Source organism: Panthera tigris, chromosome D2 (assembly GCF_018350195.1).
Source record: "Panthera tigris isolate Pti1 chromosome D2, P.tigris_Pti1_mat1.1, whole genome shotgun sequence".
In the NCBI taxonomy this organism is placed as follows: Eukaryota; Metazoa; Chordata; class Mammalia; order Carnivora; family Felidae; genus Panthera; species Panthera tigris.
In genome coordinates, this window is record NC_056670.1 from 72693536 (window position 1) to 72718911 (window position 25376).

Consider the following 25376-nt stretch of genomic DNA (forward strand, 5'->3'; position numbering starts at 1 on the left):
ATGAATGGGGGAGGGTCAGAGAGAGGGAGACACAGAATCTGAAACAGGCTCCAGGCTCTGAGCTGTCAGCACAGAGCCTGACGCGGGGCTCGAACTCACGGACCGCGAGATCATGACCTGAGCCGAAGTCAGCCGCTTAACCGACTGAGCCACCCAGGCGCCCCTACAATCAAGCTTTTTAAGAGCCATTGGTAATAACAGTTTCTTCATTCATCAGCTCTGAGAAGCATATCAAGTGGCTAGTGAAAGCCACCATAAGATGCTAACAAAAGATAATACCGTTAGTAAGACTGGTCTCTACTTATAAATGCAAACTCCAAGGTGTTACAGACGACCCCAATGTCTGATGCTCTGTACTTACTCATCATGCATTTAATCACTGTTGATTTATTCATTTAACAACTAGCTTTCAGTTTGAACTACTAACAAGTCACTATAAATAAATACCTTGCCAGACAGAGAGAAGCTCCAACCACGTATGGCTGCGGTCCATATCACTTAAGGCAGTATAGTTTTAGGGTGGCTTCAGTTTAAAATCTCATGAGCGACTTCTGGATCAGTAACGTGATATCCCAGGTAATAATCCAATAGCTCAAGAATGAGGGAGAGACTACTGCCCCATTTCATGAATTGTAAATGAAATATCACTTTCATTTCAAGGAAAACTGTATGGTTTCTGACACTGGGGGTTAAGAAGCTCAGAACTTTTTTTTTGTTTTGTTTTAACTTTAAGGGTGCTGTGGGGGTTGACAAGCTAATAATGTAATTTACTTAGACGGGGAAATCATTTTATGCTGACTGCCCTGCCAACCCTCTAAGACTTACCAACTGTCCCAAAACAAGATTGAAACACAGCTTTCATTTGTAATGGTGCTGCGAGGTTCCGGCTAAGAAAGATAGGGTCGGGTCTAAACCTGGATTCATTGAAGATGCATATAAGCTGTGGGAGACCTGCAGACAGAAGTAAGCCCTCAAAGAGCTTGCAATCTCTTCAGGAGGAGAGATGTGGAAATAACGCAAACACCACAGCAGAGGCTGGGGGATGGGACATTACAAAATCCGAAGCAAAAAGCTATAGCAACACAGAGCAATGAGCCAACACTCATAAATAAGGGTGGCTCAGTCGGTTAAGCGTCCAACTTCAGCTCAGGTTACAATCTCACAGTTCAGGGATTTGAGCCCCACATAGGGCTCTGTGCTGACAGCTCAGAGCCTGGAGCCTGCTTCAGATTCTGTGTCTCCTGCTCTCTCTGCCCCTCCCCCACTCACGCTCTGTCTCTCTCTCTCAGAACTAAATAAACATTAAAAAAAAATAAGTGGGAGTGGAGGAAGAGCCTGGAACCTGCACAGGAGAGGCAGAATTAGAACCCCTTGCCAGAGAAAGCTCTGAATAGACTAAAGGCAGCAGGCAATGCCGGAAGGAGGAAAGACAGAGCAAGCGCATAGGGGGCCTCGAGGTAATGGTCCAGTCGTAAGGAGGAGCAGATGCAGACAAATGAGGCTGAGGTAACAGCAGAGAACCATCGATAAGCAGCCTACAGGGTCTGGACTCTATTCTGATGCAGTGAGAAGCGTAGCACTGTCACAGAACGTGGGACAACGGATCTGAGAATGTCACCCTGCCAGTGGCAGGAAAGCAGCTGGCCTGGATCAATGAACCTGGGGGGTAGGAAAAGGGGGCCAAGAAGTCTGTACCAGCCTGGGCTCGAACCGGGCAAATCCACCACGCTTTGCAACTAACAGCTGCTGAGCAAACGTGCTGAGCTTCGTGTGGGTTCTACTGGTCTCCGTTGCTCTCCGTGTGGCTGCGCACCCCTGCCCGCAGCCCTGTGAGCCGATGACTCTACTCCTGGCCGCCCAGTGCCTCTGCTCGATGGGCAAGCCCTTCTTCCTCCACTCCCGTCTCTTCATGTGATCTTCCACTTCTCCCTCTCCAGTGAGCCAGAGTCCTGGGAATCGCACCTCCCAGAGTCGCTCCTGGATTTGCCACTTCTTTGTGTCTCTACTGCAACCACCCTCCCCTCATCTGAGCCAGCCGGCATCTGAATGACGGACAGCCTCTCCTCATCCCCTCATTCCTCTGCGGTCTGCTCTCTGTCCTCTTGCTGCCGACAGTGGGATGTCTTTAATAAGACCCATCTCATCATGTCACACCCCTACTTAAAACTCCTACTGCCCTTAGGATACATTTTGAAACCTTGACCACAGCCTCCATAATCTGGCTCACAGCTCCTCTCTCGCACCCCATGTTCCAGAAATACCAACCTTTGTTCAGTTTCCTGATAGGCCAAGCTCCCTCCCCTCTTTGGACCTTGAATCTGTTGCCCCTCTACATGAACTTTTATTCTCAATACCCTCACCCCGACTTCCTAAATCCAAACTGCCCAGCATAGGCATTGCTTCCTGAAACCGGCAGCCTGCCTCCATCCTTTCTTAGAAACCTCTGCTCTTCCTCCAAGTGATCACCCTTGTTTACTTCCTGTCTCCCCCACTCAATGTAGCTTCTATGTCTTCTGTCTCCAGTACACAGCACGGCACCAGTAGACAGCAGGTGCCTGATCAAGGTTCAGCTCACTTGCTATCAACTCTAAAAACCCCTCCCCAAACCCCTCACCTGGAATCACTCCCTCTCTTTCCTTAACACATCAGCCTGTAAACTGCCCCATCCTGTAAAGACACATCCCAGCAGAATGCACGTTACAGGGACGTGATCTAGACAATGAGCTGCTTAAAGGCAGCGACATCTTGTTCCTTCTTATCAGCTGTTAAGTTCACATTTCTCCCCAAACCGCTCGTGGTCAAAGAACTCAAAAAGGACGTATGTTGCCGAAAAACTGGGCTAAAACCACTGAAAGCAAACCAAACGGGGTGAGAATTACTTGTTTCTGGTTGAGCTGCTTTTTCTTTCTTAGCACTACTGCCGCTGGGATGGGATCGCTTCCGGATCATGGACATGAGGGATCTTTGGGAGAAAGAAGAAGAATAACAGGAGGTTACTGGGTGCTTGATGATCCAAGAAATAAAATGTACTGATTCAAAATAATCAGTAAAAATCCAATTCTTCTCAAGGTACGTAAATACCAGAATTTAGGAGTCTATTTACCACTTTTAGTAAGTTATTAAACTTTTCATCACTTTAGGGAAGAGAAAGATGTCTCATCCCTTTCTGCATGAAACCATCTAATTATTCAAAGCAAATTAATTACTCAAAGAAGGGGGCCACTATAATTACCAATATGACGCAAAGTAAAACAAATACAGAAAACAGTGTCAATATCCATACCCCAAGTTCAGAAACAGCCATCTATGTAATACATTTGAGGGAAAGGGAAGGCTGAAAGAATTAGGGGATGCTCTCAGTAAATATCTATTTGTGAAATATGGGCATAAAAATCTCTGAATCTGAATGACACAGACCAGATACTTAAGGGATAAAATACATTTAGACCACAGTCTCTCTGGCCCATGTTTTTAAAATCTGTACAAAATCCAAATCATGACAAATTTGACCCCATTAAAATTTTAAGATCTCCATGTAATAAAAGACACCATAAAGAATAAAAAAGAAACTCTACAGATCAATGAGAAAAAGCAGGCAATCCTACAGAAAAAATCGACAGAAGCCTTGAAACTCCATAAATGAAGATGTCCTAACTTCCCAAACACATACAGAAAAAGTGCTTGACTTCATTAGTGACTAGGAAAACACAAATGAAACCCACACTGATTTAGTTACACTGTCATCAAATGGGCAAGAAACGCTAAGTCTGATAATATCAAGCATTGGTAGGTTTGTGGAATAACAGGAATTCTCAAACTGAAGACAGTGTAGCAACTGACAATACCACTTTGGAAAACTGGCATCATCCTGTGGAGCTGAAGATACACACATCCTAGGAGCCAGCGATTCCACTTCCGTGGATCTTACAGAAATGCAAGCTCTTGTACACCAGGATGCACGTACGAGAACGTTCATGTAGAATTTCCATAATTTCCTTGAACTGGTAATAACGCAAATGTCTATAAGCACCAGAATGGATAAGCACACGGAGACATTCATAAAATGGATTATGTATCCATGAATATGGATGAAGTTCAGCTACACAAGATAACACGGATGAATCTTGCAAAATAATGTAGAGTAAAAAGAACGAGACTCAAATGCAAACAGAAAAATTCTAATCATATAGTCAGGAAAAAAACCCATATGTATATTTATAGGAGTTTAGGGATATATATGTAGGCAAGAAATTTTTTTTCTTTCAAAAAGGGATAAAAGGATAAGACTCTAGGCCAGTATTTTTCTATTTCTTGATTTGGATGGTGAACACATGGGTATTCGCTTTATATTACTTTTAAACTGTACATAAGTTGGTGCACACTTCTATATATGTTATCATTCCCCCTCAAAATAGTTTACCAAAAAAACCAAATGGACCGAGAATTCTTGAATTCCTTCAACTACATTATCAATGTCCTCTGTGTGATAAACTGGATTGGACACAATCGTCCTGAGGAGGCCAAGCTGGGAAGGCACAGTGTTGCCTCTAGGAAAAGGGATGCCTGGGCACACACAGCAATACTTGGCTGAGGACAGAACAACTCAGTGTTTCCTAATGACCGTAATTTTTCAGATGTTTCTATTTCTTACTTCTGCCTTTAGTTTTATTATTAATCCTCAAACTGCCTTTTATGAAAACTCCCAAACACACTGAACAGTCTCTCGCAAAGCACACTGAAAAGAAAGCACTACGTTCTGCTTGACCCTGTGAGGCTTTTAGAACTTACCAACTGGAAAAAATCAGTCAGTGGACCTTTGACTTCATTTAGTTTGTCTTCTTTGGACTCACGGTGGCCCCAAATGGAATTAAATTATGTTCCCAAGGAGTTAGAAATCCTTATTTACACAGAACTTTAAAACAAGCATATTTTATTCCAAAAGTTGGGAGAAATGAAATAATGCAAACTTTTTTTGCTCATTTTTCCCATTTTGTGACTGAGGGCAAGGGATATTCGATGTCTAAGGGTTAACATTCCACGGCAGAGGGGGGCTTGGAGAGGGTTGCCCCCAGGTGGGGGCCTCCCCTTACTCTCTCACAACACTCTGTAATGAACCCATTTCTGGTTCTGAAATTTTCAGTGTTGAATTATCGTACGTAAAGATTACAAAGCAGGAAGTTATTTGTACTGTTCGAAATATGTGTATATTTACATAAATGAAGTAAAGCACCTAAGTAGATGAGAGAAAGCATTAACTTTAACTATTCTGAATTGAAGTACAGTTGGGAGACTTATATGGTACCCAGAGAAGCATCATCCGTAATATTAAAAAAGAGCCCTCTGTCAAGACGGGGCTTAGGTTACAGATAAAGTAGGTCTCCCAGGCCAGATGAGAACACCAGGACAAGGCATTTGGGACCAATAATCCAAACCTCTGGCTAAAACTGCCCCATTTCACAGCCAGTTCAACTGAATGGATAAAAGCTTCAAGCAAGAGCTCCCAAACACTGAATGGTTCAGTGGAAGGCATCGACCTTGAAATTCTTTAATAAGTGTTTCTCATGCCCACTGTGATAGTTAATTTTGAGTCAGTCTGATTGGGTCATGAGGTATTCAGATATGGGGTCAAACATTATGCTGGGTGTTTCTGTGAGGGTTTTTGGATAAGACTAACATTTAGATTGGAAGCCTGAGTAAAGCAAACTGCTGTCAGTAATGTGGGTGGGCATCAGTTGAAGGCCTCATTAGAACAAAAGGGTGACCACTGCCCAAGTAAGACAGAATTCCTTCTGCCCTCTGGCCTTGAAATTAGGATGTCTGCTTTTTCCTGCTTCCAGACTCAGACTGAAACACTGCCCTTCCTAGGTCTGGAGGCTGACTGACCTTCAGACTGAAACCACAGCCTAGGCTCTCCTTGTTGGCTCTCTTTCCAACCCACCCCGGGACTTGTCATAGTCAATAATCACGTGAACCAATTCCTTGGAATAAATCTTTTATGTGAATGTATATGATGTATACACATACATGTACATAGGTATATACACACACCCCTACAGGTTCTGTTTCTCTGGAGAATGCCGACTAATACACCAATACACCCAACTCTTCCCCGTGAGCCATGCCTGCCCAGGACCTCTCCTGCGTTCACCACTGCCTATAAAACATGACCAACGTATGCCTTCTTCCTCACTTTCCTCTCTCCCACCTGTCCCCTGGGTCAAAGGAGCAGGCCCTAGTCTTTTTTTTTTTTTTCTGCTTTCATTTATATCCATGATCTATGTCGGGGTAAAACAAATGGCTGAGGAACAAAGTTAGAAAACCTTGATTTGTGGATTCAAAGTCCAATGAAACTCAATACACATGCAAATATATTTCTTTGACAAGAAAGTACTCCTTACCAAAAAAAAATTTCTTTCTACTGAGAAATTACATCTTACGCTACTTAAATTCATCTTATAATAAAAATCATTCATGTTATTCAATGAAAATTTTCTTTAAAGGGCCTTATAAAAAAGAGCTCACGCTTTAGACATACATAGTCTGAGTCCTACATTCATTTCTCAGTATAACTATAAAGTGCTCTTTGGGAAAATATTCTATTTAGGTTACACTTTACTTTTAATTCCAAGGGCTTCAAGATTTGTTAGACTAAAAATTAAAGGCCAACGGCAAGACTATAATCACTTTCTTCACAATTCTCCCTCCTCGTAGACAGAAGTGACCTTTCTTATCGGCTCAAAATTCTACACCTTAGAGAAAGATCAAAGTGATGAATTTCCTATTTTAAATGTCAAATTCAGAATATCTCCAACAGATTTAGCTACCCGGGACAGAAAAGAATTTAAAATACCTGAAATTCTTTCAATTGACTCTCGGACCGATCACATGTAAAAATTATTTTGCCTTGACTACGTCAATGGCTTAAAGTAGATTATGTCATCCCCTACTCAGTAAGGAAAACTAATGAGAATCTTTTTAAAAGGCAAAGTCCCATTTTCATAGTCATGTGGGAGGAAAATGCTACACTTTCTATTCAGACGGAGTAGCAAAGGTGCAAAGTGTGAATAAATGGCCTCTCCGGGTAGAAGGATTAAACAAAACACATGAGTTAATGAAAGGTAAAAACAAAACAAAACAAAACAAAAAAAAACGCTAGCAAAATTTTAAATTCCATTTGTTCCAGAATAAATTATACAGAAGCAGCCAGCATCATGACATGAGGAGGTAAGCTGTCACCAGGGCAAACAGGTTGTCTGACGTAATGCGGGGCGTCAGAACGAAGCACCAACCGCAGGAGGCGATATTTGACTCTAGGGTCTATTGTGCTTAATTCAGCCACTCGGGACCATCAAGTCAGCCTCAGGCTTCAGAAAAAGTGAATTCTTGTCTGCACAGATGATTCTCTATCACAAGAACGTAAACGTAATTTCTTCTTCTTATGGAACGTTCTTCTCTCGGCATTATTAAAGGTTTAAATGTGAGGTCAGGGATAAAACATAATGAGCACTTTTAGCTTAATTACTAGTCTGTGACAATTACTACTGATAAATTTTTGTTTCATTTAGTACTTTGATTTTTAAAGTAAATGAATAAACCGGAGCTTTTCAAATTCAGATCAGGATGCGAAAAGGGAAAAACACCCGAGAAAGGCTCAAAATTTCTTGGTCTTCCACTTAACGGAAATCCCAGCATCGTGGAGTGAAATTTTACAACTGAAGCATCCGACTTTTTACACAAATGTCTTGGCTCCTGGGTTTGGGACATCCACGTGGAATCAGAACATCCCGGGCAGGAGAACAGGGTAGGCCACAGGACTGTCTCTGCCCTTTCTATATAGATTACAAGACGGGAGTGATACATCGGCCTCTGCAAAAATCTGCTGAGAGAAGTACCAGCTGATAAGTTTCAGCGTTTCTGAGTTTTTACTACCCACTCCTCCAATGAGGCCAAGACAGCAGTTTGCTTGTTTGTAAAGAAGGGCTACCGCTCACATCAACTTCAGGTTCTCAGACAAGGCAGGGCATTGATGCCAAGAGGTCCTCCCGCAGGCGCTTACCGGATGGGGTTGGGAGGAGGAGGGGGAAGCGGCGGTGGAGGCGGCGGCGGAGGAGGTACCGAATTCTCAGACTGGTTCACCCGCTTCTGGAGCTCGTCAACTGCACAGAGAGCAAGCGTTCAGAAAAGAGCCGAAACGGGCAACTTAACACAACACCTTTTCCCCACAGAGATGAAAACACACAGCCTCTCTCAAAATCAAGTTCCTTCTATTCGGGCAAAGTTAGAAATCTCAGTAGGAAACTGCAGAACGTCTTAACATGTTTATGCTCCAGGCTGCCCCCGCTAATGCGAGAGAGGCCTTACACAGGTTACAAGAAAACATGACTGTCTTGTGGCTACACATACAACTATGGGAAAGAAAAATAAACTCGGGACAATGCTGGACGGGCGGGGAGTAAGGACTGAGTAGGCTGAAGAAATATTTGTTAAAATGGAACGCCACTCAAACACTAAGAAATTGTTAATACTGGACTTTTAAAATGTACAGACCGGGCATTAATTTTAAAGATGGCATTCAGTATGAATTTGAATAACACGCTTTCCCCCACCACTTAATTTCCTTCAAAAATTGCAAATCCTCGAGTTCTTGATTTTAGCCAGACTCAGACTCTCAAAGGTCTGTTAACTTCAGAAACTGTTTGCAAAAAGCGAAGGAGCATTCTGGAAATACAATTTATCCATTCGATGCATTCACGTCATGAACGAAACAGGTATTTAAGCACCAACAGTGTGAAAGGGTCCATGCTTGGTGCTGTGCAAAGACACAGACTCTGAGTTCAAGAAGCTCGAGTTCAATGTGTACCACAGATGCGAATACCTCTAACATGGGCTCTGATAGGCTCTAGGCACTGAATACTGTTTGGACTCAGGAATGGCTCTCTCTGTCCCCAGCCAGTCCTCTCTCCATGAATGACTGCACCCCCAGTGGTCTGCCTATTTGTTTCTACATATATAACCAAGCTGGCTTTGGCCACAGGCTGCCTGGGTATTCACTTAAAAAGAATGGAATACTTCTTAATTTTAGATCAAATTAAAAAGATAAATTGTGGTTCATTTTCATTGTGGGTTAGAAAGCATTGAATCCTTTTCAAAGGGAAAAAAAAGCCTACATGGTTCTTCCATACAGATTTCGAAATTCTAGTATAAAATTAACCGAAAAGCTGAAGTGAATATTGAAGCTGTTATAAAAGGGAATGGCCTGCCTCCTTAAATCACCTACCTTCCGACAGAAACTTATTACTTATCCCTGTGGAATAATCCAATTCACACATTCCTGTCAAGCCTTCTTAGAACTGACTGAATAAATCCTTTGATTTAAATATCCCCTGGTGTTTTAAAAGTTTTTCCACTTAATATACATATTGTTGCCCATTTTATTGTTAGCTGTGATACTGAAAGTATTAGTTCATGGGTATAATTAGACACCAAACACGAGGGCTGTATGAACCTTTAAAGCTGAATTCTTCTTAGAAACGCGCCCTAAAATGAACAACGTACGAACTCCACAAACACTCCTATCTGAAGCCCTGAGAAATGCTGAAATGTTGGTCTTCTCATATTAGCGGTATCTTTGTCTCTTAATTCTGTACGTGAAGCTCACGAACACGGAGTCCAAAACAGAGGTGTAAGGGCTCACGGATCATTGGAGAACAGTGGCCATTCGACTCAACTGCAGTTGAGTATTCAACTGCGTTTTCAAGCACTGGGCAAGGGTTCTGGACTCGCTACCGGCCCGGCTTGGGGCTGGGCGTGGGGAATTCACAGACTGCTAAGACGAGGGAGCCCACTTGATGCTTTTACCGGAATGCTTTAAATCTCTGGCTTTCTCCTCAGAATTTTGGTATTTCAATTCCAATTCCTTCTTATCTTCTTCCAGAAGCCCCAGCTGCTGTTTAAGGTTGCGTATCTCTCTGTGGAGTGCTCCGTTTTCTAGCTGCTCCTCTAAGTCCTTCACCTGGAATTTATAAACAGAACTTTACAGTCTTTCCTTTGTCAAGCAAAAAGAAAGGGGAAAAACATCATTGTTTCCCTTTACTTTCCAATTCATGGCAAAGAGATTCCAATCCATCCTAAAAACCACCCAAATCCTAGAGTACAGTCAATACTTAAAATACCAGCTATGTGAGTCGATATAAATTTATTGGAGACTTAATATCCCAGATAATTAAATGTTTAAACATGGGTCAAAAAGGTAAAATAATACCTATGAAATTCATTTAAAACAGATTATTACTTTCATACCCATTTTCAAGAGAACATTAAAGTAGCATGAAAAAGAGCCCTTGGGGGACAATTAGGTAACAAGTATCAAAAACCTTTAAAAAACAAAAAAAGAAGAAAGAGGGGTGCCTGGGTGGTTCAGTTGGTTAAGCGACCGACTCTTGAATTTGGCTCAGGTCATGATTCCCAGGCTGTGGGATCGAGTTCCAAGTCAGGCTCCATGCTCAGCATGGAGCCTGCTTAAGATTCTTTCTCTCTGGGGGCGCCTGAGTGGCTTAGTCAGTTGAGCATCTGACTTCGGCTCAGGTCATGATCTCACAGCTTGTGAGTTCGAGCCCCGCATCGGGCTTTGCTGACAGCTCAGAGCCTGGAGTCTGCTTCGGGTTCTGTGTCTCTCTCTCTCTCTCTCTCTCTCTCTCTCTGCCCCTAACCCACTCACATTCTGTCTCTGTCTCTCTCAAAAATAAATAAATATTAAAAAAAATTTAAGATTTTTTCTCTCTGCCCCTCCTCCCATTCATGCATGCTCGCTCTCTCGCTCTCTCTCTAAAATAAGAAAGAAAGAAAAGAAAAGAAAGAAAGACCATTTGATTCAGCAATACTACTTTTAAAATTTGCCTTAAAGAAATAGTAAGACGGGGTGCCTGGGTGGCTCAATTCGTTAAGTGTTTGACTCTTGAGATCGGCCCAGGTCATGATCTTGCAGTTTGTGAGATTGAGCCCTGCGTCAGGATCTGTGCTGCTATTACAGAATCTACCTGGGATTCTCTCTCTCTCCTTCTCTCTCTTCCCCTCACCCACTTGCTCATGCAGGCTGTCTTTTCCTCTCTCTCTCTCAAAATAAATAAACTTCACAAAAAAATCTTAAAAAAAAAAAAAAAAAAAAGAGGGGCGCCTGGGTGGCTCAGTCGGTTGAGCGTCTGACTTCAGCTCAGGTCACCATCTCGCAGTTCGTGAGTTTGAGCCCCGCATCAGGCTCTGGGCTGATGGCTCAGAGCCTGGAGCCTGCTTCCAATTCTGTGTCTCCCTCTCTCTCTCTGCCCCTCCCCTATTCATGCTCTGTCTCTCTCTGTCTCAAAAATAAATAAACATTAAAAAAAAATTAAAAAAAAAAAAGAAATAGTAAGATACATATTCAAATATGTTCACTACAGTGTTCTTAGTAACAGGGAAGAATTGAAAATAAATAACCACCAATATTATCGATTTAAGGAATCATAGCGTGTTCACTAAATGAGGTCCTATATACAACCATTTAAAATCACACAGCTCACTACACACTGACACAGGATGATACGTTACCAGCTGGAAAAAAAAAATCAGATTGTAGAACAGTATGCACGGTATTATCCCATTTAAACTATCTTCATAAAATTCTCTATTTGCATAAAGCTTGGATAGGTACCAAAATATGGAATTCTCAGGTAATCTTCATTTCTTCTTTAACTTGTACCGCATTTTAAAAGTTTGTTCATTAGATGAAGTATGTGTTGTTCTTATCATCGTGAAAACAACACAGCGTTTAAAAGATTGCTGGGAAGTCTGCAGGGGATCCCACAGACAGGGGAGAGCCATTTAAGACCACACGCATGAAAGACCACCCAGAGGAAGTATATATTCTAGCGTAACCGCCTTACAAGTCCTGATTGCTACAACTGCATTCACGATGTGCTCCAATTTAGTATCACCTATTCTCTCTTCCTACCCCGACAAGGTACATATACAGTGGCTGAATCCCACACCTCACGTCAATTCGGTTGGCTCTAGGCCCATGTTATTTACTAAATGCGCTAACTATAGCTAGTAAGACTTTTCAAAACTGAGACAACTCCAACACCAGCCGAATGAACATAACCCTTCTTTTATCTTCCCTCTCTTTATTTGAAATGGTAATTCCTGCACGTGGGGACCAAAAGAAAAAAAGAAAAAAATTCTCTCCTCCCCGCTCTATTCCCTAGCTCTCCCCCCAGGGGCAACCGCTGCCACTCTCCACTCATCTGGAGGTTCTACGCATACACCAACATTCCTTACTGAGGGGGGAAAAAAAATCAACTCTGCCTCATGACCAACTTTGTGAAAACTCCAGAAACTTCCGAGGATTAAACGTCAATATTATCGCTGAGAGAGACTTTGACAGGTGATGATAAAACGGCAGCCAACAAGCTTTTCTTGACAAACGAGGTACGCTGTGAGTAGTATAAATATTGATGTAATTTTTCTTAAGTGGTTTCTTTAACTTCACAGTCTTTGTTCCACCTCTTCGCCTGCCCACCCCTCCCGCCTCCTCTCTCTCACCCAGCGGGATGACGATGTTTTCTGCCTGGTGCAGGAAGGTGGGCCGTGTCAGCTGGAATCGCTCCACTCGGACAAAATGAAATAACCACTTGGGAAGTCTTTAAACATATATATTTGTGCGAGTTTTACAAAATCGGAAATTTTCTCTAAGCAAACAATTACTACTAACATGGACGCTCCCTCCCTCTTTGAACAAAACCCATGCCTTCCAATGAGCTCTCCGAGACAAACACACTTCTCGCGGTATACGCGGTCTCCAGAAACACAGTCAACTCGCAGATGTCCCAACCGTGCTTTCTGGGCCTTAACCAAGCTCTTTTCGAGTGCTCTCTCTTTCCCTCGTTTCTTCAGTCCTTTGGACGGTTTAAAGATCATTATGAAGTCTGGGATAGTGCGCTCTAAATCTTCAATTGGGCACTAAATTAACTGCATTTGCTGGTGACATTTTTCTAAAAAACGAGAAGACTGGAAAGACTCACTAATGCCAAGGAGGGAACTCTATCTAGGTGACCGCATTGAGCCCTCTCTTGCAGGTTGGTGTGTATCCAGACTCCAGAAGAAAATCTGTTACCTTTTTCTGATGCTGAATTCTCTCTTCTTCAAGTTGCTGGACAAGTTTTGCATTTTCTTCTAAAGCTTTCAACAGCTGCTGGTCGGGGGCAGAGCTCTGCAGCAGAAGATGGCTCTGTCTCTTGAGCTTGTTCTGTTCGATGAACATCTGTAAGAGGGAAGGACAAAAAGATATACGTGCCAATCAATCTCGAGTATCTCCCCAACCGAAACCAGAGCAACAGGAAAGCACGTGGAGCTTCTGTTAAAAAATTAAAGGCGGGACACCTGGGTGGCATCTGACTCTTAGTTTTGGCTCAGGTCATGATCCCGTGGTCTGCGAGATCGAGCCCCACGTCAGGCTCTGCACTGACAGGATGGAGCCTGCTTAGGGTTCTCTCTCCTTCTCTCTCTGCCCCTCTGCCACTTGTGTTTTCTCTCTCTCTCTCTCTCTTTCTCAAAAATAAATAAATAAACATTTTTTAAAAAGTTAAAGACGATTGCTGAATGGTACAGTATCATAGTTCTAGAAGTAATGACCCCTATGATTTCAACCATAACTTTGATGCTGTCTTCAAGGACCTTCACCCTTGCCCCAATTAGGCATATAGGCAATAAATGAGTCTTATTTTATACCTCAGTTTTTCGTTGTTTTATTGTTTTAAAATACATTAATACTTAATAGTCCTGACTAATAGTTATTAAGAACTTATCTTATACCAAGTACTCTACTAAATACTTTATACGTGTTATTTTAATCCTTACATAAATCCTATGAGTTAAATACTTCTTCCTTGAAGAGCTAAAATTTACTAACACTGTGATAGATGCGGTGTTGATTTCACACGTATCACATCATCTAATCCCTAGAACAACACTGTCAAGTAGATGCCATTAGTATCTCATTTTTACTAATAAGGTAACTGAAGTCAGAGAGGTTAAGCAACTTTCCCAAGAACACATGAAAGTGGCAAAACCAGGATTTAAGCTAAGATCTGTCTGATTTCGAGGCCTAAACTCTCAACCACCTGGCTAATCTCCTTCCTCTGATATTTACTAAACCTAATGTTTTGTTTTAAACCAATTAGCTTTTCCCCAGTGATAAAAGTAGTTAAGTTAGGGGGGTCAAGAAGAAATGGGAAAAGGTACATTAATGTTTACTGGCCGCTTTACTAAGCAACTTACATACCTTATTCACCTAGTCTTCACAACGTTACATTTTTGAATACGACGTTATTCTCTATGAAACTGTTGCTTCTTTTCCTTAATATCCCTCCACATGTTAGCCACCAGGTGATTCTACACATGAAATATTTCATAAACTCTGAAATCAGGCCCATGTTATTATAGTAGAGATTCAGAGTTTCAGATTCTTTTTTTTTTTTTAATTTTTTTTGAACGTTTTATTTACTTTTGAGACAGTGAGAGACAGAGCATGAACAGGGGAGGGGCAGAGAGAGGGAGACACAGAATCCGAAACAGGCTCCAGGCTCCGAGCTGTCAGCACAGAGCCCGACGCGGGGCTCGAACTCACGGACCGCGAGATCATGACCTGAGCCGAAGCCGGCCGCTTAACCGACTGAGCCACCCAGGCGCCCCCAGAGTTTGAGATTCTTAAAGGCATTTGAAAGTAAAACTGGCATTCGCCTTCCACCAGACAGCTCATTCCTGCGTAAGAATGGAATGTGCCGAGGAGGCGTGAGGGAACGGGCGTGTGTGCACACGCATAGGTGCTGCGCACCAGGACGGTGAGGTCAGAGGCATCGCCATGCTAGGGAAGAGCCATCCAGGTTTGGCATCTGAAACCAGCAGTATAATCGAAATGAGCTATTCTGAGTTACAGAATTACAGTAATGTTTTAAGGCATTTTCCCCCTCTTAAAACATTATTATTATTATTAATGTTTTAAGGCATTTTCCCCTCTTAAAACTTTTTACTATTATTACAGTAATGTTTTAAGGCATCTTCCCCTCTTAAAACATTATTATTATTATTATTATTATTATTGCTACTATTACTATTACAGTAATGTTTTAAGCCATTTTTCTCCTCTTAAAACTCAACTTGATTGGGGTCCCTTGCCGGTGTCTTAGCAAATACCTTAGAGAGGAAACAGGAAGGCCTGAAAATAGCAGCCAGAGTCACTGAGTTCTCTGGCTTTCCGGCAAGTGAGGGCTTTTCCCAAGAGTGCTTGGTGGCCAGGAGCAGAAAGAGAGGCAGCAGTTGGTGTGGGCGACCAGGACAGAGCCGGTGAATTCAGCAGACAAACAGTGCTGGGCACAGGCCACCGTCGTCAGTCAAGGCACGGCTGTGTCCCTCTCACTGCACTGCTTCTCTGAGCTCCCGTTCTCTCTTGGGGGAAAGACACAGCTCTCCTTCCCTACACAGCACTTAGGAAAACTTGTTCAAATTTACACGATCAAAAATTATCTCAACTTGGTTCTTTTGAAAAGAAAAGGTGAGGATTATGTCTTGGGGATGTTAATAATGTGAATTTCTTTCTCAAAACCCTGTAACAATCCCTAAATAGTAAAAGCATACAATGAAAAGAACATACAGAAAATAAATTCCCCTAGGTAACGATGGTAACGTGAAAAGACTTAGTCTGACTTTTTCTAGACTTGAAGACACTAACATGAAATATTCTACACAACGCCTTCTAACGATGTGTTTAAAGGAAATTTAGTGACCAAACGCCTATGACTTTGGCTTTTAACTATGATAAGAACTTGACAGCTAGGGTTAGACAGGTTAGTCTCTTATCACACAAACATAGGTTCCAGAATTTTGGAGGAATTTCATAAATCTTTTCAAAGAATGAAAAAGAGAAGAAAAGCTTGTGTCATTAATATATAATTCATTCTTTCCGGGAGAATATTAAATATCACCTGAGTTGTCTGGGAGAAGAACAGAACCGATTACACAACAGTCCCCTAGTATATCCAGACTACACTCTGAATGAGGGGAAAACTACACTGACTAGCAAGAAAAACTATATTCAAAAAGTACAGGAAAATCTTTCATTAAAAACTAAAATTACATCGGAGCACTTGGGTGGCTTAGTCAGTTAAGTGTCTGACTCTTGATTTCAGTTCAGGTCATGATCTCATAGTTTGTAAGATCAAGCCCTGTATCAAGCTCTGTGCTGATAACATGGAGCCTGCTGGAGATTCTCTCCTTCCCTCTCTCTCTGCCCCTCCCCTGATCACCGCATGTACTCTCTAAGTAAATAAATAAACTTTAAAAAAAAAAGAAAAAATACTGCTTCTATTTAAAAAAGGAAATTACATTGAAGAAAACACAAAAATTTAACACAGGAAGACAACTGGCTGTTTCTTCCTTATTGAGGGAGGGTCCTGTTTTTGTTTTGTTTTTCTATGTTGCCTTTTTTTTCACCCATTTTTTCCATCCCCTCATGCTCCCTCCCCTCTGGCAACCACCAGTCTGTTCTCTGTATTTATGGGTCTGTTTCTGCTTTTGTGTTGGTTTTGTTTAGATTCCACACGTAGGTGAAATCATATTTGTCTTTCTCTGACTTACTTCACTTAACCTAATACCCTCTAGATCCACCCATGCTGTCACAAATGGCAAGATCTCATTCTTCTTTATGGCTGAGTAATACTCCCATGTGTGTACGTGCATATGCATTTTTTAAAAAAGAAATTCTGGTTGTGACCCACTAACTTGCATGCTTATTTATTTTATTTTTGGGGGGGGGGTGCGGCAGAGAGAGGTAGGGACACAGAATCCAAAGCAGGCTCCAGACTCTGAGCAGTCAGCACAGAGCTCAACGCAGGCCTCAAACCCACGCACCATGAGATCATGACCTGAGCTGAAGTCGGACACTTAATTCACTGAGCCACCCGGGGGCCCCCACATGCACTTTTTTTTAATGGACAGGTAGAAGTAGGAGTGTGGAGAAAACTCCCCATTTTTTTACTCTACACATTTTAGAACTGTTTGTATTTTTTACAAGGTATATGCATTCCTTTTGTGGTTAAAAACATGAAGTAAGTTAACTATTGAATTCTAAGGCTCCAGACCTTAAGCTCCAGAAGGGCAGGGGTCATAGCTGCTTCCTTCGCCATTATAGTCCCCCCACCCCTCCATGAGCACAGACACTGGCTTCTGAAGATGTTTGCTAAATGCACTAAAAACCAAAATGCAAAAGAGCTACTTCTCTTGTTAAATCAAGTCATGCACTGTTGAGCAGTAGTTTTCCGTGGAAAAGCTGAGAGTCTGTCAACCGTGCAAAGGGGAAGGTATATGGCTTCCAGTCTGACCATATTTTGAAAAAAAAAAAAAAAAAAACGAACAGTTTTCTTCTCGCTATTGTGCACGTCGAATGTAGATACTATAAAAAAACATCGAGCACCACTGCAAGTACTGAGGGCACCAGTAAGTGCCCTTGCTCTCCCTCCTCCCACCTCCGTCTCCTCGTGCCGGGGTCACAGGTCAGCGTCGCGTTTCCGCCCATCACTACCAGGTGAAGGGCAGGGTCCACCACTCATTTTCATATTCTTAGCGGAATCCTGCTTCTCCCGTCTATCTTCTCTGCTGCTGCGTGGCCTTCAAGTTTCCTTCGAGCTGCTTTGTATTCTAATATTGTTCCACGAACAACAGATGTAAAAGTGAAAATGTCTCTCAAAATCAGACGCTGGCATTCGGGTCGAAAACAAGCCAACCTTTTCAGTTTTACGGTGGAGGCGTCTTCACATCATCCCTACTCTCGCTCCCCCTCAGCTGTTTATCTGGTGCCATTATTTACATCGCTGTAGCTTTTCCGAAGGGCTCTGACACACTTCAATTCTTTTCTCTTTCTTCCAAGTAACAAGAGAACAATTTTTACTCACCTTTCATTAAACTCTCTGAATAAAATGAATCATAATGTTTCAAATTCACGTCTTGGACGAAACCTTTCACAGAGTTCATTGCTAGCACAGCTACATTCGAGTGCAGAAAGACTCCTGCACAAAACCATAATCTGATTTTCAAATGTCATTCCCATAACCCCACGCTTTGTCTTCCTTCTACACCTTGGTTACTTCTACCTATGAATGTTTTACATTTCCTTAGCTACTTTCTGGCACGACCTACAGGGCACAGGCAGACTCAAACTGCTTCTAGGTAGATGGAAATCTCGGGCAGACCAGCGCCATATCACAAGCTGTTATAGTTCGGCCAACTGGTGCCTCGTCGTTTCCCTGTAAACCAGCCCCAAGGCCATGAAAAACCCAGTGACAACAGGTCAACGAAGGGTGGTCGGAACATGAGAAGCTCAAAGCTTATCTCTGACACGAGAGGAAAACCATTATTCTGGCGAAAGGCCGAGCAAGTGGAAGAATCAGCTTATGTAAGGAGATCACCATCTAGGAGGTGAAGAGAAATACTAACACCATGATACTGTTGTTTGAGGTGGTATTGGAGATGGACCCTGGATTCTTAGGGCTTTGTGAAATATACAGGAATCCCGTACTCAAGCTGGACTTCTCATCGTAAGTTACAGGCATCCCCAAATAGAATTTCTTTCCCTTGTACAGCATTTTACAGGACAAAATCCTGTACCAGGATTGAAGAATCCTGCCATGTGATTTTGAAATCACTTGGCTGAGCCACTAGCAAGCATCACCCATTTTACAGACAGTGAAAGTGAAGCCCCAAGAAGGCTAATACTCTTAAGTCATACGATGAGTGACTGACGTGGCCAAAATTTGAACCCAGATCTACTGACACCACGATCAGGGACCTTGATGCTATTTCATAGCCGCCTCCCTTATTTTAAGTGATAAGTTCTGGGGTGCCTGGCTGGGTCGGTTGGTAGAGCATGCAACTCTTGATCTCTAGATTCTGAGTTTGAGCCCTCATGTTGTGTGTACCGATTACTTAAAAAAATGTATTAAAAAATCTTTAGAAACAAAGTGGTAAGTTCTTATTCAATTTCAAAACCTATTTTGGGGGCGCCTGGGTGGCTCAGTCAGTTAAGCGTCCGACTTCGGCTCAGGTCACAATCTCGCGGTCTGTGAGTTCAAGCCCCGCGTCAGGCTCTGGGCTGATGGCTCAGAGCCTGGAGCCTGCTTCCGATTCTGTGTCTCCCTCTCTATCTGCCCCTCCCCTGTTCATGCTCTGTCTCTGTCTCAAAAATAAATAAACGTTAAAAAAAAAAAAAAAAAAAAAACAACCTATTTTGATACATTATCTCCAAAGTTCTTTAAGAAACAAACATTTAAAACTAGGTCTCTGGAGGGGTGCCTGGTTGGCTGAGTCGGTTGAGGGTCTGACTTCGGCTCAGGTCATGATCTCGCGGTTTGTGGGTTCTCTGTGCCCCATGTCGGGCTCGGTGCTGACAGCTCAGAGCCTGGAGCCTGCTTTGGATTCTGTGTCTCCCTCTCTCTCTGCCCCTCCCCTGCTCATGCCCTGTCTCTCTCTCTCTCTCTCAAAAATAAATAAATGCTTAAAACAATTTTTTAAAAAACGAAAAAACTAGGTCTCTGGATACTTACCTCTTGTGCAAATGACTCTGCCTTCTTTCGAAGGTCCTTCTCCAGTTGCAAGTTAACCTGCATCTCTTCATACTCTTCTACCGCCAGCATGGACACTGAGGAGAGGAGGAAAAGAAATGGACAAGACACAACACAGACTATCAGGAAGATGGGCGAAAAGCAGTGCTGAAGAGATTCTTTGCATCGGCACGCAAGCACCCTCATCCATCGCTGCTTGGAATATAAATTGATCAAACCTTTTTGGAGGACAACTCGGCGATGTGAATCAAAAATCCAAAACTATTCACGCTCTCCGACTCGACACTTGCACGTTTAGGAAGGTACTGATTCCTTCAGAGAGCAAATCATGAACACGTCCAGAGGTTAAGCTGCGAGAATGCTCTCAGCATCACCATAGACGACAGTGAAATCATCCAGATGGTTTCATGGGGGACGACCAGTAGAGTATATAATTTACAAGAAATATAATTCTGCCATCGAAATGACATTGTAGAAGCATATTTCTTGAACCAAAAGACATTCGTGGTATTTTTTTTTTTAAATGAGCGTACTTCCCTTTTTTAAAAGCTACAGATCGACGAGGCCTTTCGCAGAAGACGAAACGTGAGAGGCCAGTGAATGCGTGGAAAGATACGCATCTTCATTAGTAATCAGAGAAATGGAAAGTAAAACCACAGGCACCTTTTTATACTCACAAGGAGGGAACTGGCAAAAATTAAGGAGAGTTACACCAAGTCTGGAGAGGATGAAGAACATGGGAACAAACACACTGCTAACCAGAATGTAAACCTACTTAAGTAAGTCCTCTGGCGTCACGCAGTGGGACAGAGGATAAACTTGTATTTGGCGTGGATCTTAGTGAAATGCTTGGGTATGTGTGCCAGGAGATGCCTGTGAGAATTTTCATGACCGTCTGACTTGGAATAGCAAAAAAACTGGAAAAAAACCTCAAACATCCACCAACAGGATACTGGGTCAATGAATTTTGGTATAGACATTGAATGGCATATTGTGCAGCAGTGAAAATCAACACACCACACCAATGGCCTTCAGCAGGGATAGACCCCACAAACCCAGAAAGTTGCAGAAGCACACAGGTGAAGGGATACCATTAATATAAAGTTCAAAAATATGCAAAATTAAACAACGTGCTGTCTAGAGATATCTACATAGTTGGTAGAACTTATTATAAAGAAAAGAAATGATAAAAATCCAAGAGGTACAAATAGAGACTGATGTTCAGGGCGCTTGTAAAGTACCAGTGGGTAAAGAGATTATTTCTTTGCTGATACTTTCTTCATCTTCCATAAATGTTATAAACACATTTAGCAAACGATTTAACAGAGAGAGCTTTCTTTAGATTGGAAGAATACACACGATGTTAATAGCGCTTATCTCTGAACTGTAAACCTTGAAATTTTTTCCCTTTTCCTATTCCTACATGAATCTATACTTTCCAGCAAAAAAGTATATTACCTGAATAAAAAGGAAAAAATATATATATGTGTGTATAATATATATAAATATATATAACATAAAAATATATATACACACACGTGTGTGTGTATATGTATACATATGTATACGTATACATATGTATACATATGCACACACATATACATATGCATATATGTTGTTTTTAAGTATCTTCCATGTTTATTTTTTTTTAATTTTTTTTAACGTTTATTTATTTTTGAGACAGAGAGAGACACAGCATGAACGGGGGAGGGGCAGAGAGAGAGGGAGACACAGAATCGGAAGCAGGCTCCAGGCTCTGAGCCATCAGCCCAGAGCCCGACGTGGGGCTCGAACTCACGGACCGCGAGATCGTGACCTGAGCTGAAGTCGGACGCTTAACCGACTGAGCCACCCAGGCGCCCCAGTATCTTCCATGTTTATAAAGAGAAACGGCCTCAGATCCATTCAGGCCCAGAGTCAGAGCTCTGAATGAAAGAATCAATGCAGGACAGACATCTTCAAAGGCAAGGTCCTGTCAAATAAGAGCAACGTGAAAGCTTTGCTACTTTTTGACATTTTGAGGCCTGTGTTGTTAAATAATGATATAGACAGGCCAGAGGGAGTGATGGTGGTGTTAGAAATTAGGCACAACATAGGTAGATATCACACTAGTCTCTCAATCTGCCTCTGGAGAGGTACTTTCAAGCCCGAGCTGAGTCATATCAATAAAATCTTTAAAAAGGCTCTCTTAATGGCTCCTTTCACACAACGTTCCGCCAGGACACTTCAGTCCTAACTGACTAAGGACGGGTTTGCCGTGTAATGACATAGAATTTCAAACTCTGTACGCCGTAAATCTACTGCCTTCTCAGAGGAAAGACTAAAAGTCTTACCAACTAAAGCAACAGAAGTGGTGGTTTGTGATGTGAATTATAGGTCCCTGAGAGCTAAATAATTTTCAAACCTATTTAAAAAAAGAAATTTCAGGAAGAAAACAAGGACGGCGGTGAGTATCGGAAGCCCCGGGCAAGATAACTGACTCTCTTTTCTATGTCCAGAGCACCATAATACAAAGTGAATTTGCACATGTCCTGGCCCTCTTTACTTGGATTCTGAAAGAAATTAGGTTGGTCCTAGTCATGCGTTTATTTACATAATCTCTCTCTCTTCCTAGATACAGGGTTCTCTGAAGGCAAGGACCCATGTGATTAACCTTCGTAGAACCCCCTGCTTCTAGCACAGTACGTCAAGACCATTACTATCTTCCTAAATGTGGAGACAGCCGAGCAAATGTCACAGTCTATCACATCTCCCACACTTAACTACGAGGTCCTTCATTTATTCAAAAACCTCAATTCGTGACACAAAGGTGGAGAACCACCACCGATCATAACAGGGAAGGCTGGAAGATTTCCTTTCAGTGTTGTAGCTTCTGAACTAGAAATGAGAGTGAAGGAGGCGGGGGGGGGGGGGAGGGGGACAAAAAGCTCAGAACTGTGTCTGCAGAACTCCAGTTCGGCATCACTCTCTTGTCCTAAACCAGGGGACATTAAAAAACTGTCCCCGTGAGACTTGACGCTGTGTTTCATTAGCAAGGATTCTGTTTTCTTTAAAGGTAGCCTTTGGAGAAATCTCCTTCTCACCATGGGACCAGGTCTGCTTCTCCTGATCAAGAGGTTCATTTTTATGTGATTCAGATACATATCATGAACCTCTCATCATGCTGACGGCCGGACAGCTCAGAGCCAGATTTCAGGCACACAGGCAGGAATGTGCACGACTTCAGAGCAAGCATGTAATCTGTGTATCAGTATTTCATTTTACTTTCACTTTGCCCCATTTTCTACATCCTCTCAATTTAAAACTGTATCATATCGGGGCCCCTGAGTGGCTCAGTCAGTTAAGCATCCAACTTCAGCTCAGGTCACGATCTCGCAGTTTGTGGGTTTGAGCCCCACATCGGGCTCTGTGCTGACAGCTCAGAGCCTGGAGCCTGCTTCGGATTCTGTGTCTCCCTCTCTCTCTGCCCCTCCCGTGCTCTGTCTTTCTTTCTCTCAAAAATCAACAAACATTAAAAAAATTTTAATAAATAAATAAAATCATATCATGTTGCATGTATCTATGTAGATATCCTTATCTCTTTCAGATTAAAAATAACCTACAAAATACATAAATACTAGGGGAGAGCCAATATGGCCATGGTCCCAGGATACCTAGAGACAGAATAGTATTTTGGTTTAAAGTGGGTTGTCATTTCCTCAAGCAAAAGCACTTCCTAGAAGTCCCAAGACTCTAAGGTGGGTGATAAAACAACGGAAAAGAGAGAGACTCATTGCTAGAAATCGGGAAAAAAACACTATTCTTGCTACAAGATATTCTTGCTACAAGAATCTTTAGGCACAAGTATAAAACAACACAAAATGGATGTAAACCAAATAAATTACATATGTATCGGAGAAAAAAAGACTGGAAACACGTACCTCTATTGCATTTTTCTAAGACTCTTCTCTGTTCAAGAACTTCTGAATTCAAAACATCTTTTTCTTGTTTAACTTTATTTACCTAAAATTGTGAGATTGCGGGGGAAGGAAACACCCAACATTGTAAAACACGACATATGGCGATGTGCAACACTCAAACTGCTGTCCAACATTCAACACAAAGCTACAATTTAAAGCAGTCATTGGCTTTACCGTGTTGGGCTTTTATTAAGGTCCTTCTTAAGGCCTCAAAGGTAGCTATTTAAGTTAGGATATACATTTGGTAGAGAACTTATTTACAAATTCCAAATGGCACTGGTCCCTAACAATGTAAGTGGCTCATATTTTAAAATGCAAAAATCCAATCAGAAAGCACCCAGAAAATAGAGGAATCATTTGGTCTGAGATCCAATACTCAATTTTGGTATTCATTTCAAACTCTGATGACATTTGGCTTAAGTAAAACGTACATTAATTTTTTTAAGTAAAAAAACACCTTAAACTTCAATGACTTTGGGCTTGAGTAAAACACACATGAAAATCTTCCCCCAAAACACATTTCTGAGGTAATTTTGACATCGGTCAATAGGAAAGAATATCATATAGGACCAATTAAAACAAAAAAGAATGTGAAGTTACATCTATCAAAGAGGATAAATCTCAAATGCGTTATATTGAATTTTAAAAAGCAGGTACATTTACATCATTTAAAAACCCTCGAAATACTATTTATTATAGCAAAAGATGTAAATACATGCACTGGAATGATAAAAAACAAGTTTAGAATAATGACTGTTTAGGGAAACAGGGCAGGGAGGGTAGGGATTGCAGTCAGGAAGAAATCCACTGGGATTTTCAAGACTACGTATTAAGCCAGGTAGTAGGCATATGGATATTCGTTATTTTGTTTTTGATACTTTCCACACGTCTGAAATAGTCATAACAAAAATAACTTCTGAAAGGGCTTCCGATAACACTTCTAAGTGGGAGGGGGCAGGATTATCAGTAAATAATCATAATTAAGGAACAGAGTACATCAAAATGTGTGTGTCTCTCTCCTATGGTTACAGTTAAGAAACAAACTAAGATCGTGGTCCTGGAAAAGGACTGAATCAATCAGCATGCCAGAGCCTGTGAACTGGTTGCTTTTAGCATAGATTAGATTTTTTATTTTGGTTTGAATTAGTAACTGGTATAAGATCTCCAACAGGAATCCCACTTCTAAAATATCATCACCCTTCATCTCTCTCGTTTGGATGTCTTGCCACAGTAAGGAAACCGGAGCGAGGCTGAAACTGGTGGCCACTGCTTCCCAACATGTCTCCCATGATGGCCCTTAAGAAAACGGTCAGATACGTTGTGCAAACTTAGGTAACTGGATGAGGCTGCCCACTGCAGGGATCGAGGCCTTGGCATTACCTGTAAGCCACCGGAGGGATAGCTAGGTGCTGGAGTGTGTGGGTTTGGAAGCTTGGGCTGCAGAATCTGGGAGCCACTCACTGACACAAGCTAAATCAAGACTGCAGTTCCTCGAAGCGTCGTGCAGAGAAAGGCAATTATGTGCTCCTGCCCCTCAAGACCATTCACACGGAAAAATAAGAAGATTCTCCAAACACCCACTTGAACCCATTCTACCGCCTATCACGTGTGCTTATGTTGGAGGCACACAAGGACAGCCCAACTCGGCCAACCAGCTGATGGAGAAGCAACACACTTCTTCACCAGCAGCAATAAAGTGGAGGACTTAAACTGCAGGTGCCATGCTTATAAATCTGTCTCACATGGCGAAAGACGGGGGGGCAAAGGGAGAGCTTCA

General features: G+C 42.1%; 1 protein-coding gene across 5 annotated transcripts in view; it reads right to left on the bottom strand.

Annotated features, from left to right (window-relative positions):
* The window catches only part of SHTN1 (shootin 1), a 100427-nt gene that overhangs the window by 33801 nt on the left and 41250 nt on the right, over positions 1 to 25376 (bottom strand). For all 5 annotated transcript variants that reach the window (XM_042959986.1, XM_042959990.1, XM_042959988.1 and 2 more), the window contains exons 7-12: positions 23561 to 23642; positions 19623 to 19717; positions 13145 to 13291; positions 9859 to 10012; positions 8057 to 8156; positions 2880 to 2962 (exon numbers count right to left, since the gene is read on the bottom strand). In XM_042959986.1, coding sequence (XP_042815920.1) covers positions 2880 to 2962; positions 8057 to 8156; positions 9859 to 10012; positions 13145 to 13291; positions 19623 to 19717; positions 23561 to 23642 — 661 coding nt within the window. The remainder of the gene's footprint in view (positions 1 to 2879; positions 2963 to 8056; positions 8157 to 9858; positions 10013 to 13144; positions 13292 to 19622; positions 19718 to 23560; positions 23643 to 25376) is intronic.